The 12,854-nt window shown below is 46.3% G+C and overlaps 1 protein-coding gene across 1 annotated transcript; it reads right to left on the bottom strand.

Annotated features, from left to right (window-relative positions):
• Positions 1-464: 464 nt before the first annotated feature.
• C8H10orf143 (chromosome 8 C10orf143 homolog) lies at positions 465-9,785 on the bottom strand. Its single transcript, XM_066554513.1, has 4 exons — positions 9,705-9,785; positions 5,203-5,343; positions 4,564-4,629; positions 465-3,885 (listed from the first exon to the last, which is right to left on the bottom strand). Exons 1-4 carry the CDS (start codon positions 9,771-9,773, stop codon positions 3,856-3,858), a joined length of 306 nt encoding a protein of 101 aa, XP_066410610.1. The 5' UTR covers positions 9,774-9,785; the 3' UTR covers positions 465-3,855.
• Between the last annotated feature and the right edge of the window lie 3,069 nt (positions 9,786-12,854).

Consider the following 12,854-nt stretch of genomic DNA (forward strand, 5'->3'; position numbering starts at 1 on the left):
TTTAAACATAAACACCATGGATTTGAAATCTAGTCAATAAATTATAATATCTAAAATAAACAAAAATAAATATATTAACTGTGTGTATATATACACACATATACAGTTAACTATATATATATATTTAACTATATATATATTTAAATATAATAACTGTATTTATTTCAACACATAAGTCTTGGCTTGTCAGATCTAAGTTGGTTTTAAACCCCACTTATCCCAATATTTTGATTTTCCATGATTTTTTGGCAGTCAGGATGCCAAGTGAACCTCTAATTGCCATCAAATTAATAAAGTGAACACCTAAACCTACTAAAAGGATTTTACATGACATAAATAATATATTTATTCTCCTAGTTCTTATTATTCTCATAATAATATATTTATTCTCCTCATCAGAGGTTTTATTTACCTTTATTCCTCAGAAATCACTCATGGAATAACACAACCAGACAATTCCATGCTGCAGCCAAAGTGGTGTTTAATGCTTCTGCTTTTGTAAGGAACAATTTACAAAATACAAAGTTAAAAATAAGAATTAGATCATTTAAACTTGAATTAAAAACAGGCCAGGGGCCTTTCTCTCTATATACAGGTAAATAAAGCATCACTGGTTATTCTTTGTACAAACCACAGCAGCAGGAAATAGAAAATTTATATATATTTTTTTTCATCAAGAAAACAAAATTTCAGAGTTCTACAAAGCATACAAAAATAACTCTGTGGTTCCACTGCAGATTTGACACAAATCTGCTTTAAAGGAATATTCACTGCCCCAGCCTGTGCCAGCTTAATGATCCTGGAAAATCCCAAAATAAATTACAAACACATCTATTTAAAAAAAATCACTATTAAAAGCCTTCAGTGGAGCAGACAATTAAATTCCAATTTGCTGGCTGATTTTAAAAAAGCACTCCTCGCCCTGTTGGAAAACAGGGAGCAAGGAATCACATCTGAGAGGAAAAGTTCACTTTGGAATTGATCCAGGAGCTTCTGCCTTCCAATGTGGGGAGAAAAACAGGGATAATGGGGAGTCTGAGAGGAGTTAGAGGTGATTTTATTCAGAGGAGGGTTCGGGAGGAGTCAGGGCAGCAGCTGCCCTGCCCTGCAACACCTGGATGTGAACCCCAGGGGCTCCAGGTGGGGAAGTTCCCCCAGGACAGAGCTGAAATGTGAACTTCTGCAGCCCCAGGGTGGGCACAGGTGCCCAGAGCAGCTGGGGCTGCCCCTGGATCCCTGGCAGTGCCCAAGGCCAGGCTGGACACTGGGGCTGGGAGCCCCTGGGACAGTGGGAGGTGTCCCAGGTGGAGCTGGATGGGCTTTGAGGCCTTTTCCAGGCTGGAATCCTGCAGGGAAATGGGGACTGGGACAGCTGGAAATGAGGGCAGACTCCTTTCCACTGCCTGCTGTCCTGTTTGGGGCTCACTCCCAGCACTGAGGGCGTTAGCAGGAGAATGTATTTTATTTATTGATTTAAACATCAGACCTGACTCGCTGTGCTTTTCCCTCTGTGCTCCTGCAGGAAGCCCAGCACAGAGAGCCCTGTTTGAGATCAGGGCCCTCAGGGGAACACCTGGAATCCCCCATGTCCCTGCCAGCCCAGGCTGCACTGGGCATTTGGGACAGGGGAAGGACATCCCTGCTCACCCCGAGCCTAAAGCAGCATCAGGGGCTCCTGCTCCCTCAGCAGTGCCCTGAATGACATGCACAGAAACCCCTGCTCCCTGCCCAGGGACAGTGGGAAATCCTCATGAAATGGATGAGCAGCACACAAATACTGAGTTACTCAAGTAACACGTGAGGAAATACATTTAAACCAGACCTGCACTAAATAAGCATCCGTATTTTGGTTAAAAAATAGAAGTTCCCAAAAATCCCATTAAAAAATCCCATGCAGCCAGCCCTAGGATTCACCATGGCGCTTCCAACAAATGCTGGAAAAGCAGGAGAATTTAAAAGGATTTCAAATTCTTGCCACAAACCCCGCCAGGAGCAGAAGGAAAACCAGAAAGGAACCAGCTGGTTCTTGGCTTTACCCCAGATCCAAGTTTAAAGCAAACAGAGGAAATGTTGACACAGGTATCTGTGAACTCCTGAACACGATAAAATGGGAGTTATTTAAGGAAAAAACACTTTTTGCTTTCATAATCCATGTTTTCCCTGTGTTTCAAACTTGATCCTGTATTTTGCCTGAGGAATTCTGGCAGAAAACTCTTCCATCACAGACTCTGAGTCCAGTTTTGGCATTCCCCTCTTTGAACACCTGAAATTTTGACCATATTTGACCAATTTTTGACCAGTCCTAATTATTACTTGTCACACCTGAGGTTTTGAGTGATTTTGCAGGAACTAAACCCTTTTAGCCCTTTACATTTACTCAGATATTTCAGCTTTTGCTGCACAGAAACTGCTGTCCATCCACCTTGTTTTTTAAATACTGCTTTGATTACCAGGATTTTTAAAAGACAAGGGTGGGGGATGCAAAAATGAATTCCCCACAAATTCTGACACCCCAGATCTTGGTATCAAGTATGGAAATACCAACTTGAAAGTATTTATTCTTGATTTAACTAAAACTTTTATTGGCTTGGAGGAAACTTATTTTTTAAACCTAAATCTGAGTGCCAATTAAGGCTGAGTGCAGGTCTGCTTTTAGATTTATTTCCTCATGTATTACTTAATTAAACCCAGTATTTATGTGATATTCATTTATTTAATGAGATTATCTCAACTCAGTGCTGACTCCAACTCCACACACAACATGGGAAAGATTCAAGGACTGCAAAAAACCTTTGCCTGAGGATTTTGCAGCCTGATAACCCCCAAATTAACCTTTCAGAGGTTAATTAACCTGTCCTTAGATCTGTGCCAATAAAAGCCTGCTGGGTGACGAGGTCAAGCCTTTTTAAACAGATTTTTTTGGGATTTAGATGTAAGCTTCAATTGGATTTTTCCTGGACTTCACAGCTGCAAAGCCACTTAAAAATGAAAATCTGTGTCCTCCCATTGCTGCCTGTGGCCCTGCACAAGGAGGATTTTCCAAAGGAGCATTTTCCAAGGGGGTCAGGGCTGTTGGGAAAACCTTTGGAATCAACACGAGCTCTGGCCCAGTCCCAGCTGAAGCCTGGGCCCAAGGCCAGCTCAACTTAATCCATCTAAAACATTAAATTAGCCTTTGCTTGTCCTTTTAAAACAAATTCTGCACTACCTAAACATGAAACCAGCCTTTCCTTGTCCTTTTTAGACAAATTCTGAGCTACCTAAACATGAAATCTGCCTTTCCTTGTCCTTTATGAACAAATTCTGAGCTAAATATAAAATCTGCCTTTCCTTGTCTTTTTTAGACAAATTCTGAACTACCTATACAGGACATCTGTCTTTCCTTGTCCTTTTTAGACAAATTCTGAGCTAAATATGAAATCAGCCATTTTTTGTCCTTTTAAAACAAATTCTGCACTACCTAAACATGAAACCAGCCTTTTTTTGTCCTTTTAAAATTAATTCTGAGCTAAACAAGAAATCTGCATTTTCTTGGTTCTTTTAGAACAAATTCTGAGCTAAATATAAAATCTGCCTTTCCTTGTCTTTTTTAGACAAATTCTGAGCTAAATATGAAATCAGCCATTTGTTGTCTTTTTTAGACAAATTCTGAGTTACCTAAACATGAAATCATCCTTTTCTTGTCCTTTTTGGACAAATTCTGAGCTCTCTGAGGAGCAGCAGCATTTTGGGCAGGTGTGCAGTGGCAGGGAATGGTGCCCAGGGTGGGGTGCTGAGGCAGGCAGGGCCCAGGAGCAGCTGCATCCTGGGGATCCCAGCAGGAAATCAGAGCTGCTCCTCTGCTCCTCTCCTTTTCTAGCAGCCCAGGATGTGACTGAAGTGGCCCTGCAATGAGAGAATCTCAGGTCACTACAAAGGAGCTTGGCAAAAAGGCTTTTCCTCACTCGTCGTTTTCAAATTTTATTTGGATTTGCTGAGTACCACCACAAACATTCCCTTTTTTCTTTTTCTCCAGGGATGAGTGGAAATAAATTAACTCAATCATTGTCACAGCTCCTGGTGGAAACTTTGATGGAAACTTTGCCTTTTGATTCCATAAATCAGAGATTTTGCTATGAACATCCAACATTCCCTCACACCTCTCATTTTGGCTCTGGAAGGAGCAATATTTTCAATACTTTATCTATTCCTTAGAAAGGAAATATCCAATTACAGAAAAAAAAGGAGATAGAATGAGATTCCTGAGTATTTTATTACAATCCAGTAAATCAAGGACAAGTAAAACTGGGTAGGGGAAGGGTTATGTTATTGTTTCTTTCAGTAACTTCCCAAATTCTGCTTTTTAGAGAGAATTTGAAAAATGTGTTGAGAATCTCCAGATTTTCCAACTGCTGCTGGAAATATTAATTTGTGCTCTGCTGAAATGCTAAATCCATCTCCTTTATTTTTAATTTCCACACTTTATTCCCGAGCAATGCAATTGTGGAGGTAATTAACTTCGTGTTTTAATGGGGAACAAGCCTCAGTCCTTTTTGTCCCAAAAAAGCAGATTGCCACACTTACAGATTCTCCAGCAACACATCTTGGGCAGGGCTGGGAAATGCCTTTGCTCCCATGGTTTTCCAAAATCTGAGGAACAAAACCAGACACAAATTCATCAAAATGAAGGGAAAAGGGGAAAGGGGAAAGGGAAAAGGGAAAAGGGAAAAGGGAAAAGGGAAAAGGGAAAAGGGAAAAGGGAAAAGGGAAAAGGGAAAAGGGAAAAGGGAAAAGGGAAAAGGGAAAGGGAAAAGGGAAAAGGGAAAGGGAAAAGGGAAAGGGAAAAGGGAAAGGGAAAAGGGAAAAGGGAAAAGGAAAAGGGAAAAGGAAAAGGGAAAGGGAAAAGGGAAAGGGAAAAGGGAAAAGGGAAAGGGAAAAGGGAAAGGGAAAGGGAAAGGGGAAGGGGAAAGGGAAGGGGAAAGGGAAGGGGAAAGGGAAGGGGAAAGGGAAGGGGAAAGGGAAGGGGAAAGGGAAGGGGAAAGGGAAGGGAAGAAAGAAAGGGGGTAAAAAAGAAAGAAAAGAAAGAAAAGTGAAAAAACTAAAGAAAAAGGGAAAAAAGAAAAAAAAAAAGAAGAAAAAGAAGGCGGCAATTATTCACAGCTTTATGGTAAAATGCATTTGAGAAGTGATTTTGCAGCAAGCCCACGGACAGTGCTAACTTACCATGGAGTTCTGCTTTGCCTTTGCAGCCCAGGGAGCAGAGTCAGGGAGCAGTTTCTGCCTGGGCTCCAGGTCCATGGCACAGTCCACGAGCTGGGCAGCAGCCTCCCCTGGAATGGTGTCCAGCAGCCTGCAGAGCCGCTTCTGGAACAGCCAGAGGCCACATTCACATCTCTGTGCAGCACAGGCCCCAGCCCCGGGGATGCTCCTGCCTGTGCCTCCCAAGGATCACACATCCAGTGGGAAGAACACCAGGAGAACAACGGGGCATTAGGGCAGAACCCCAAGGTTTGGGGCTCCCAGTGCCCCTTGTGCTGGGAGAGCAGGAATTCTGTGTGTCACACCTCAGTGTGCCCCTGGGAGCAGGAATTCTGTGTGTCACACCCCTCTGTGCCCCTGGGAGCAGGGATTCTGTACCTGGGAGCAGGAATTCTGTGTGTCACACCCCTCCGTGCCCCTGAGAGCAGGAATTCTGTGTGTCACACCTCAGTGTGCCCCTGGGAGCAGGAATTCTGTGTGTCACACCTCAGTGTGCCCTGGGAGCAGGAATTCTGTGTGTCACACCTCAGTGTGCCCCTGGGAGCAGGAATTCTGTGTGTCACACCTCTCTGTGCCCCTGAGAGCAGGAATTCTGTGTGTCACACCTCTCTGTGCCCCTGGGAGCAGGAATTCTGTGTGTCACACCTCAGTGTGCCCCTGGGAGCAGGAATTCTGTGTGTCACACCTCTCTGTGCCCCTGAGAGCAGGAATTCTGTGTGTCACACCTCTCTGTGCCCCTGGGAGCAGGAATTCTGTACCTGGGAGCAGGAATTCTGTGTGTCACACCCCTCCGTGCCCCTGGGAGCAGGGATTCTGTGTGTCACACCTCTCTGTGCCCCTGGGAGCAGGAATTCTGTGTGTCACACCTCAGTGTGCCCCTGAGAGCAGGAATTCTGTGTGTCACACCTCTCTGTGCCCCTGAGAGCAGGAATTCTGTACCTGGGAGCAGGAATTCTGTGTGTCACACCCCTCTGTGCCCCTGGGAGCAGGAATTCTGTGTGTCACACCCCTCTGTGCCCCTGGGAGCAGGAATTCTGTGTGTCACACCTCAGTGTGTCCCTGAGAGCAGGAATTCTGTGTGTCATACCCCTCCGTGCCCCTGAGAGCAGGAATTCTGTGTGTCACACCTCTCTGTGCCCCTGAGAGCAGGAATTCTGTACCTGGGAGCAGGAATTCTGTGTGTCACACCCCTCTGTGCCCCTGGGAGCAGGAACTGTGTGTGTCACACCTCAGTGTGCCCCTGAGAGCAGGAATTCTGTGTGTCACACCTCTCTGTGCCCCTGAGAGCAGGAATTCTGTGTGTCACACCCCTCTGTGTCCCTGAGAGCAGGAATTCTGTACCTGGGAGCAGGAATTCTGTGTCTCACTCCTCTCTGTGCCCCAGTCCCATGCAATCCCTGGCAAAAGGCATCCCTGAGCCTCCACCCCAGCAGGACGTGGCACAGGGCTGATCCAGGGATCCAAGGAATAGTGTGGAAGGAGCGATTACACCCAGGAAACAGAAGGAAAAGTGATCCCAGTGACAGGAACACCCTTGGAGAGGGGATCAGTGTCTTCCCTGAACACTGGCACCTTTCCCCAGCTCTCCAGTGCTCTCCATGCACTCCCTCCTCCTGCAGCTGTGCCCTGAGCTGTGCCCAGCACTGAGGGAACCTCAGTTGGGCTGTCCTGGGAACCCAAGGGTTGGGCTGAGCCCTCCCAGGGCCCTGTGACCCCTCCCAGGACCAGGGGCTCCCAAAAATGCTGCTCTGAGCAGCACGGTGGCACTGGGCAGGTTAAACTGCAAACCCACAGAAAACACCACAGAAAACCCACACAACAGTGGAACCCTCCAGAACAACATCCCTGGCCTGAGAGAGCCCATGGAAAGGGACCCCAGGGCTCCTTGGAACTGCCCAGGAAATTAACACAAGCATGGGAATTACAAAAGTGACCCAGATTTAGGGCCTGAATTCCAGAGGGACGCTCACGCACTTGGGATGTTCCTCCCCAGACAAACTTTGTTTAAGGAATCCCAACATTCCATCTCTCTCTCCAGGAAGAGGATGTGCTGGCACAGAACTGACAGACTGCTGAAGCACAGAAACGGAATTTAAAGCTGGAATAAGTTATGGAAAACCAAAAATGGATCAATGCACCGGGAACCTCAGCAGGAAAGAGCTGAGATGGGATCAGCAGGAAGGGAGGCAGGATAGCAGGAGGGGAAGGGAGTCCAAAAGTGAAATATGTACTGTAGTAAGAAAGAGAATAATGGATAAAAGTCTGGGGAGGTCCTCTAAATCCTTGAGATTGGCTCCCATGGGGAAAATATCCTCTGCCTCTGCTGCTGCAGAACTCCTCCTTTATGGCAGGGAAAGGCCAAGTGCAGCAGCAAACTGGGAATCTGTGTGAGATGAGGGGGCAAAGGGAAAAATGACTCAATGCCCAACACCAGAAGGAATTTGGCTGATTAAAAATAAACTCCAGGTATTGTTTTGGGAGGTTTGCTTGGTGTCAGTGCCAGGAATAGGAATTCAGCACATGGAGGAGACAAACTTATCCCACCAATGCCAGCCTGGGGAGCTCCTTGCCTCTGGAACTGTCTCCTGGGGAAGAGGCAGCCCTGGATCCTGTGACTGACAGGGACCCACCTGCTCCCAAGGCGAGCAGGGTCTGTTTGCTTGTGCCAGGGAATGGCCTGGCAGCTGGGAAATGAGCAGGACACGAGCAGAGGCAGGAGCACATCGCCCTGCAGGGCAGTCGCTCTCGCTCCCTTGTCCAGCTGGAAGCCCTGGGAAATCCCACTCGTTTTCAGTGATGGGATAAAGACCTGAGAGAGGAAACCAAACTGCTGCCAAACCCAGCTCCACCGACAACCAACCTGAAGGAGTTGTAGGAGAAGTTCTGCTCATTTCTTGGGGTATTTTGGGTCCAGTTTTAAAGATTTCCTCCAAGTTTAATATGCTCTTGTTGTGCAATTTCTGCGTTTTGACCCTGTTTTTAAAGGCAGGCTGTCTCCTGTTTGGGATTGCACTCACCCTGTGCCACAGAGCCCAGCTCTCCCTGGATCCCTAAGGAATGATGGCCCTGGGGAGATGCTCCTTGCTTTCTGCCCTATGGAAAGATGGCTGGGGAAGCAGAGGGAGTGTGAGATCCACCTGGGAAACTCTCCCTGAAGATCAATCCAAACCAGGACACACTGGGAGCTCTGGCCTTGAAAATCTGATATTCCTCTAAGTCCAGATGCCTTAAAATCCAACCTTCCAACCCAAACCAGGCTGGGATTCTGATTCCTCTCTCTGTCATCTCGGAGCCAGGAGAGCAGCAATGAATTAGTGAGGCTGCCTGGCAAAGAGGGTTTCAGCCAGAAAGAAAGAAAAAAATTTAAAAAAGAAAAGAGGAACAAAAAAAAAGGAAAAATACCAAAGAGGGGGAAAGGGAAAAAAAAAAAGAAAAAAGGGAAGAAAGGGGAAATAAGTGAAAAGAAAAAAGGAAAAAGAAAAAAGGGAAAGAAAAAGGAGAAACAGTAATTAAAAAGGAATAAAGGAAAAGGAAGAAAGGGAAAAACAAGAAATTCAAAAGGAAAAAAGGAAAAAACGAGAAATTCAAAAGGAAAAAGGGAAAACCCAAGAAATTCAAAAGGAAAAAAAGGAAAAGCCAAGAAATTCAAAAGGAAAAAAGGAAAAGCCAAGAAGTTCAAGAGGAAAAAAAGGAAAAACCAAGAAATTCAAAAGGAAAAAAAGGAAAAACCGAGAAATTCAAAAGGAAAAAAGGAAAAACCGAGAAATTCAAATGGAAAAAAGGAAAAGCCGAGAAATTCAAAAGGAAAAAAGGAAAACGTGAGAAATTCAAAAGGAAAAAAGGAAAAACCGAGAAATTCAAAAGGAAAAAAGGAAAAGCCGAGAAATTCAAAAGGAAAAAAGGAAAAGCCAAGAAATTCAGAAGGAAAAAAGGAAAAGCCAAGAAATTCAAAAGGAAAAAAGGAAAACGCGAGAAATTCAAAAGGAAAAAAGGAAAAACCGAGAAATTCAAAAGGAAAAAAGGAAAAACCGAGAAATTCAAAAGGAAAAAAGGAAAAGCCAAGAAATTCAAAAGGAAAAACCGAGAAATTCAAAAGGAAAAAAGGAAAAGGAAGAAAGGGAAAAAGACATTAAAAAAAAAAAAAGGAAAAGGGGGGAAATAAAACGGGAAAGAGAAAATGTGGAAAAAGAAACTATGGAAAAACAGGAAAAAAGAAGCGAAACCCCGAAGCCTGTTGAGCGCAGTCCCCGGCCCGGCCGTGCCCGCCCCCGAGCTGGCACCGCCCGCCACAGTCGCGACACGGCCCGGGCGGCGACGGGACCGGGACCGGGACCGGGACCGGGACCGGGACCGGGACCGGGACCGGGCCCTGCCCCAGCCTCTGCCCCATTCCCGTTCCCATTCCCGTTCCCGATTTGCCGTTCCCGATTTGCCGTTCCCGATTCCCATCCCCGTTCCCGACTCACACATTCCGGCTCCCCGGCTGCCCCCGGCCCGAGCGCCCCACGCCGGCCCCGCACCGGCACCGCGGCCATGGCGGCACCGGATCCGCCCCGGGACCGCCCCTGGAACCGGCACCGCCCCGGGACCGCCCCTGGAACCGGCACCGCCCCGGGACCGCCCCGGGATCCGCCCCTGGAACCGGCACCACCCAGGGAACCGGGATCCGCCCCTGCAACCGGGATCCACCCCCGGAGCCTCCCCCCGGCACCGACACCGCCCCTGGAACCGGGATCAACCGGGATCCACCCCGGGATCCACCCCAGGGCCGCCCCTGTAACGCGGTCCCGCGAGGCGCTCCTGGAACCGCCCCTGGATCCAGCCCCGGAGCCTCCCCCGGCACCGGCACCGCCCCGGGATCCACCCCCGACCCCGGGATCTGCCCCCGGAGCCTCCCCCGGCCCGGCTGGGGATGCGGCCCCGGTTCCCCGGTTCCAACACCGAGCCGGGCCGACCGCGGCCGCTCCGCGTCCATCGCGCAGCGCTGAGCCCGGCCCCGTCCGGATCACGGCATGGCCACACTTGGGAGGGACCCCAAACCCCCCCAAGTGCCACCCTGCCATGGCAGGGACACCTCCCACTGTCCCAGGGGCTCCCAGCCCCAGTGTCCAGCCTGGCCTTGGGCACTGCCAGGGATGCAGGGGCAGCCCCAGCTGCTCTGGGCACCTGTGCCAGGGCTGCCCACCCTGCCAGGGAACAATTCCCAATCTCCCATGTAAATTTACCCACTGTCAGCTTAAAGCCATTGCCCTTGTCCTGTCCCTCCATCTCTCAGCTCCTTCACACTCGGCTCACCCCGGATCCTTCTCCAGGCTGAAGGATCCCCATTGTCCCAGCCCTTCTCACCGGGTGAAGCTCCCTCCATCCCTCTCTAATAAAGCACTTCCAGCTGCACCCAGCGGTTTTGCAGGAGAGGACACGGATTATTCCTTGGCATCCATCCCCTCTGGAACCCTGAAACACTGCATTGACCTGAGGCTGTGGAGAAGCTTCCAAAATGGAATGGCAGAACGGGGATTGTGGGTGTGGAGTTTGAGTAGAAGTGTGTGATATCACAGGCTGGGAAACTTAGAGTTTAATGGTTTAGAATACAGCAATATATATAAGGTAAAATGGAGGTTTTAGGCCAGTCCTTCTTCTTCACCTTCTTCTTAACCTTCTTCTCCATGGGTTTGGGTGGTTTTGTGTAATTGGATAAAAAAAGTCCTCATTGCAGATCACAGGTGGTTGGGTATTGGGTTAAAAGTAAAAATAATTGAGGTGTCATTTCTTAATTGGACAGTTTATCCTTAAAAGGCCTTGTAGAGAGAGAGATGGGGCTCCATTTTCAGTTTGTTGGAGTGAAGTGCTGCAGAACTCAGGGTTTGTGAGACTGTGACAGAGATAAGAGCTAACAAACATCTGAGTCCCAACAAGAAATACCTTCTCACAATTTAATCCCAGCCTTGGCAGAAAGGAAACAAAGAATTCATTAGAAAGGGAACACAGGATTCTTTGGGAAAGCTGCTGGAAAACTGCAGTGGGATTTGGGAGCAGCTGGGAGCTCTCACCCAACCTCTTCCCTCGGGGGTTTTCACCCCAATTTGGGCTCCACATCCATCTCTCTTTGGGGCTGCAGGTGAGCAGGGCATCACCTGGCACTTGCAGGGTAACTTGTCCCCCTGCCTGTTGTCACACACACATTTTATGACAAATCCTTTCCTTAGGATTTTTTCTCCTGAGAAGCTGAGAGGCCTCAGGAACAAAATGTAAATAATAATTATTTGCTGCTGTGGAATGCAACAGGTGCATCTGGGATTGGTGTCATGTGGTTGTGTTTAATTAATGGCAATCACAGCCCAGCTGTCTTGGACTCGCTGGTCAGTCACAAGCTTTTATTATCATTCCGATTCTTTCCTTTGCTTTCAAGCCTTCTGATGAAATTTATTCTTCCATTCTTTTAGTATAGTTTAAAAAGAAATTATTATTATAGTTTTATATATTATTTATTATATTTATTTAGTTTAGCTTATATATTATTTATTATATTTATCTATATATTATTATAGTTTTATATATATTTTATATAAATATATAACAATACATTTATATATATACACAATATAATTATATTTATATTAATATAGTTTAAAATATTATATATAATAAAATATATAATATTAAAATATAAATATAAAATATATTAAATTATAATTATTAAGATATTAAATATTAAATTATAATATTAAAATATTTTATATCTTGTTTATTATATTTATTTAGATATTAATATTATTATAGTGCTATATGTAATACACATATATTATATACATATATAATAATATATTTATATTGTTAGTATTTTAAAAATATTATATATATCATAAAATAATAAACCAGCCCTCTGAAACATGGAGTCAGATCCTCATCTCTTCCCTCTTCCTGGGACCCCTGTGAACACGGCCACAGCCTGCTCCACCCCGAGTCCTTGAAGCTTCCCTGGGATGCTCCTGCCAAGGCTCCATATGGGATCCCAGAAATACAGCTGGATGGGAGGCAGATTTAGCTCTCCCCTGGCTCCAGGCCTATCCATTTGGAGCTGCAGTCCTCGCCTCTCCCTTCCCAAGGAGCCTGCAAAGGTCTCGGGGAGCTCTCTCAAGGCTGAGCTTTGATTTACGGGGCAGAGCTGGAGCTGACGTGGGCCACAGAGGGAAGAGATTTATTTCCAGGGGTTCCATCTGTCCCACTCGGAGCGGAACCGTGGCACAGAGCCTGGGCCTCCATCCCATAATGCCTGCACCCAGAGCCTTGGGATTCCTCTTGAATTCCTCCACAGCCCAAATCCAGCCCTGCTCGTTGGGAACTCACCAGGAATGGGACTGGGACAGGAATCCCAAAAAAAGAGCCCTAAACCCAGGAAAGATTCAGGTGTCCTGTGGCTGCTATCTCACTGTGAGTCCTTTCTTTAAAAAAGTATCCTACATAGCATCGTTTCTATTTTAACATTTTGTTATAACCTAAAACTACATTGAACACACTGCGTAAGAAAATGCCTACAGCAAAACTTTCTAGCACAACACATATAATATTCATTTGAATATCTGTGAAAAGCCAATCATAAAATACGCATTTTCCAC

The sequence above is a fragment of the Molothrus aeneus genome, chromosome 8, assembly GCF_037042795.1.
Source record: "Molothrus aeneus isolate 106 chromosome 8, BPBGC_Maene_1.0, whole genome shotgun sequence".
NCBI lineage: Eukaryota > Metazoa > Chordata > Aves > Passeriformes > Icteridae > Molothrus > Molothrus aeneus.

Coding starts and splice junctions, on each gene's coding strand:
- C8H10orf143 (XM_066554513.1), bottom strand. CDS start 9,773: ATGGCCGCGGTGCCGGTGCGGGGCCGGCGTGGGGCGCTCGGGCCGGGG. Junction 5,344..9,704: donor CAGCCGGGGAGCCGGAATGT/GTGAGTCGGGAA, acceptor TGGCTGTTCCAG/AAGCGGCTCTGCAGGCTGCT. Junction 4,630..5,202: donor AGGCAAAGCAGAACTCCATG/GTAAGTTAGCAC, acceptor TTTGTTCCTCAG/ATTTTGGAAAACCATGGGAG.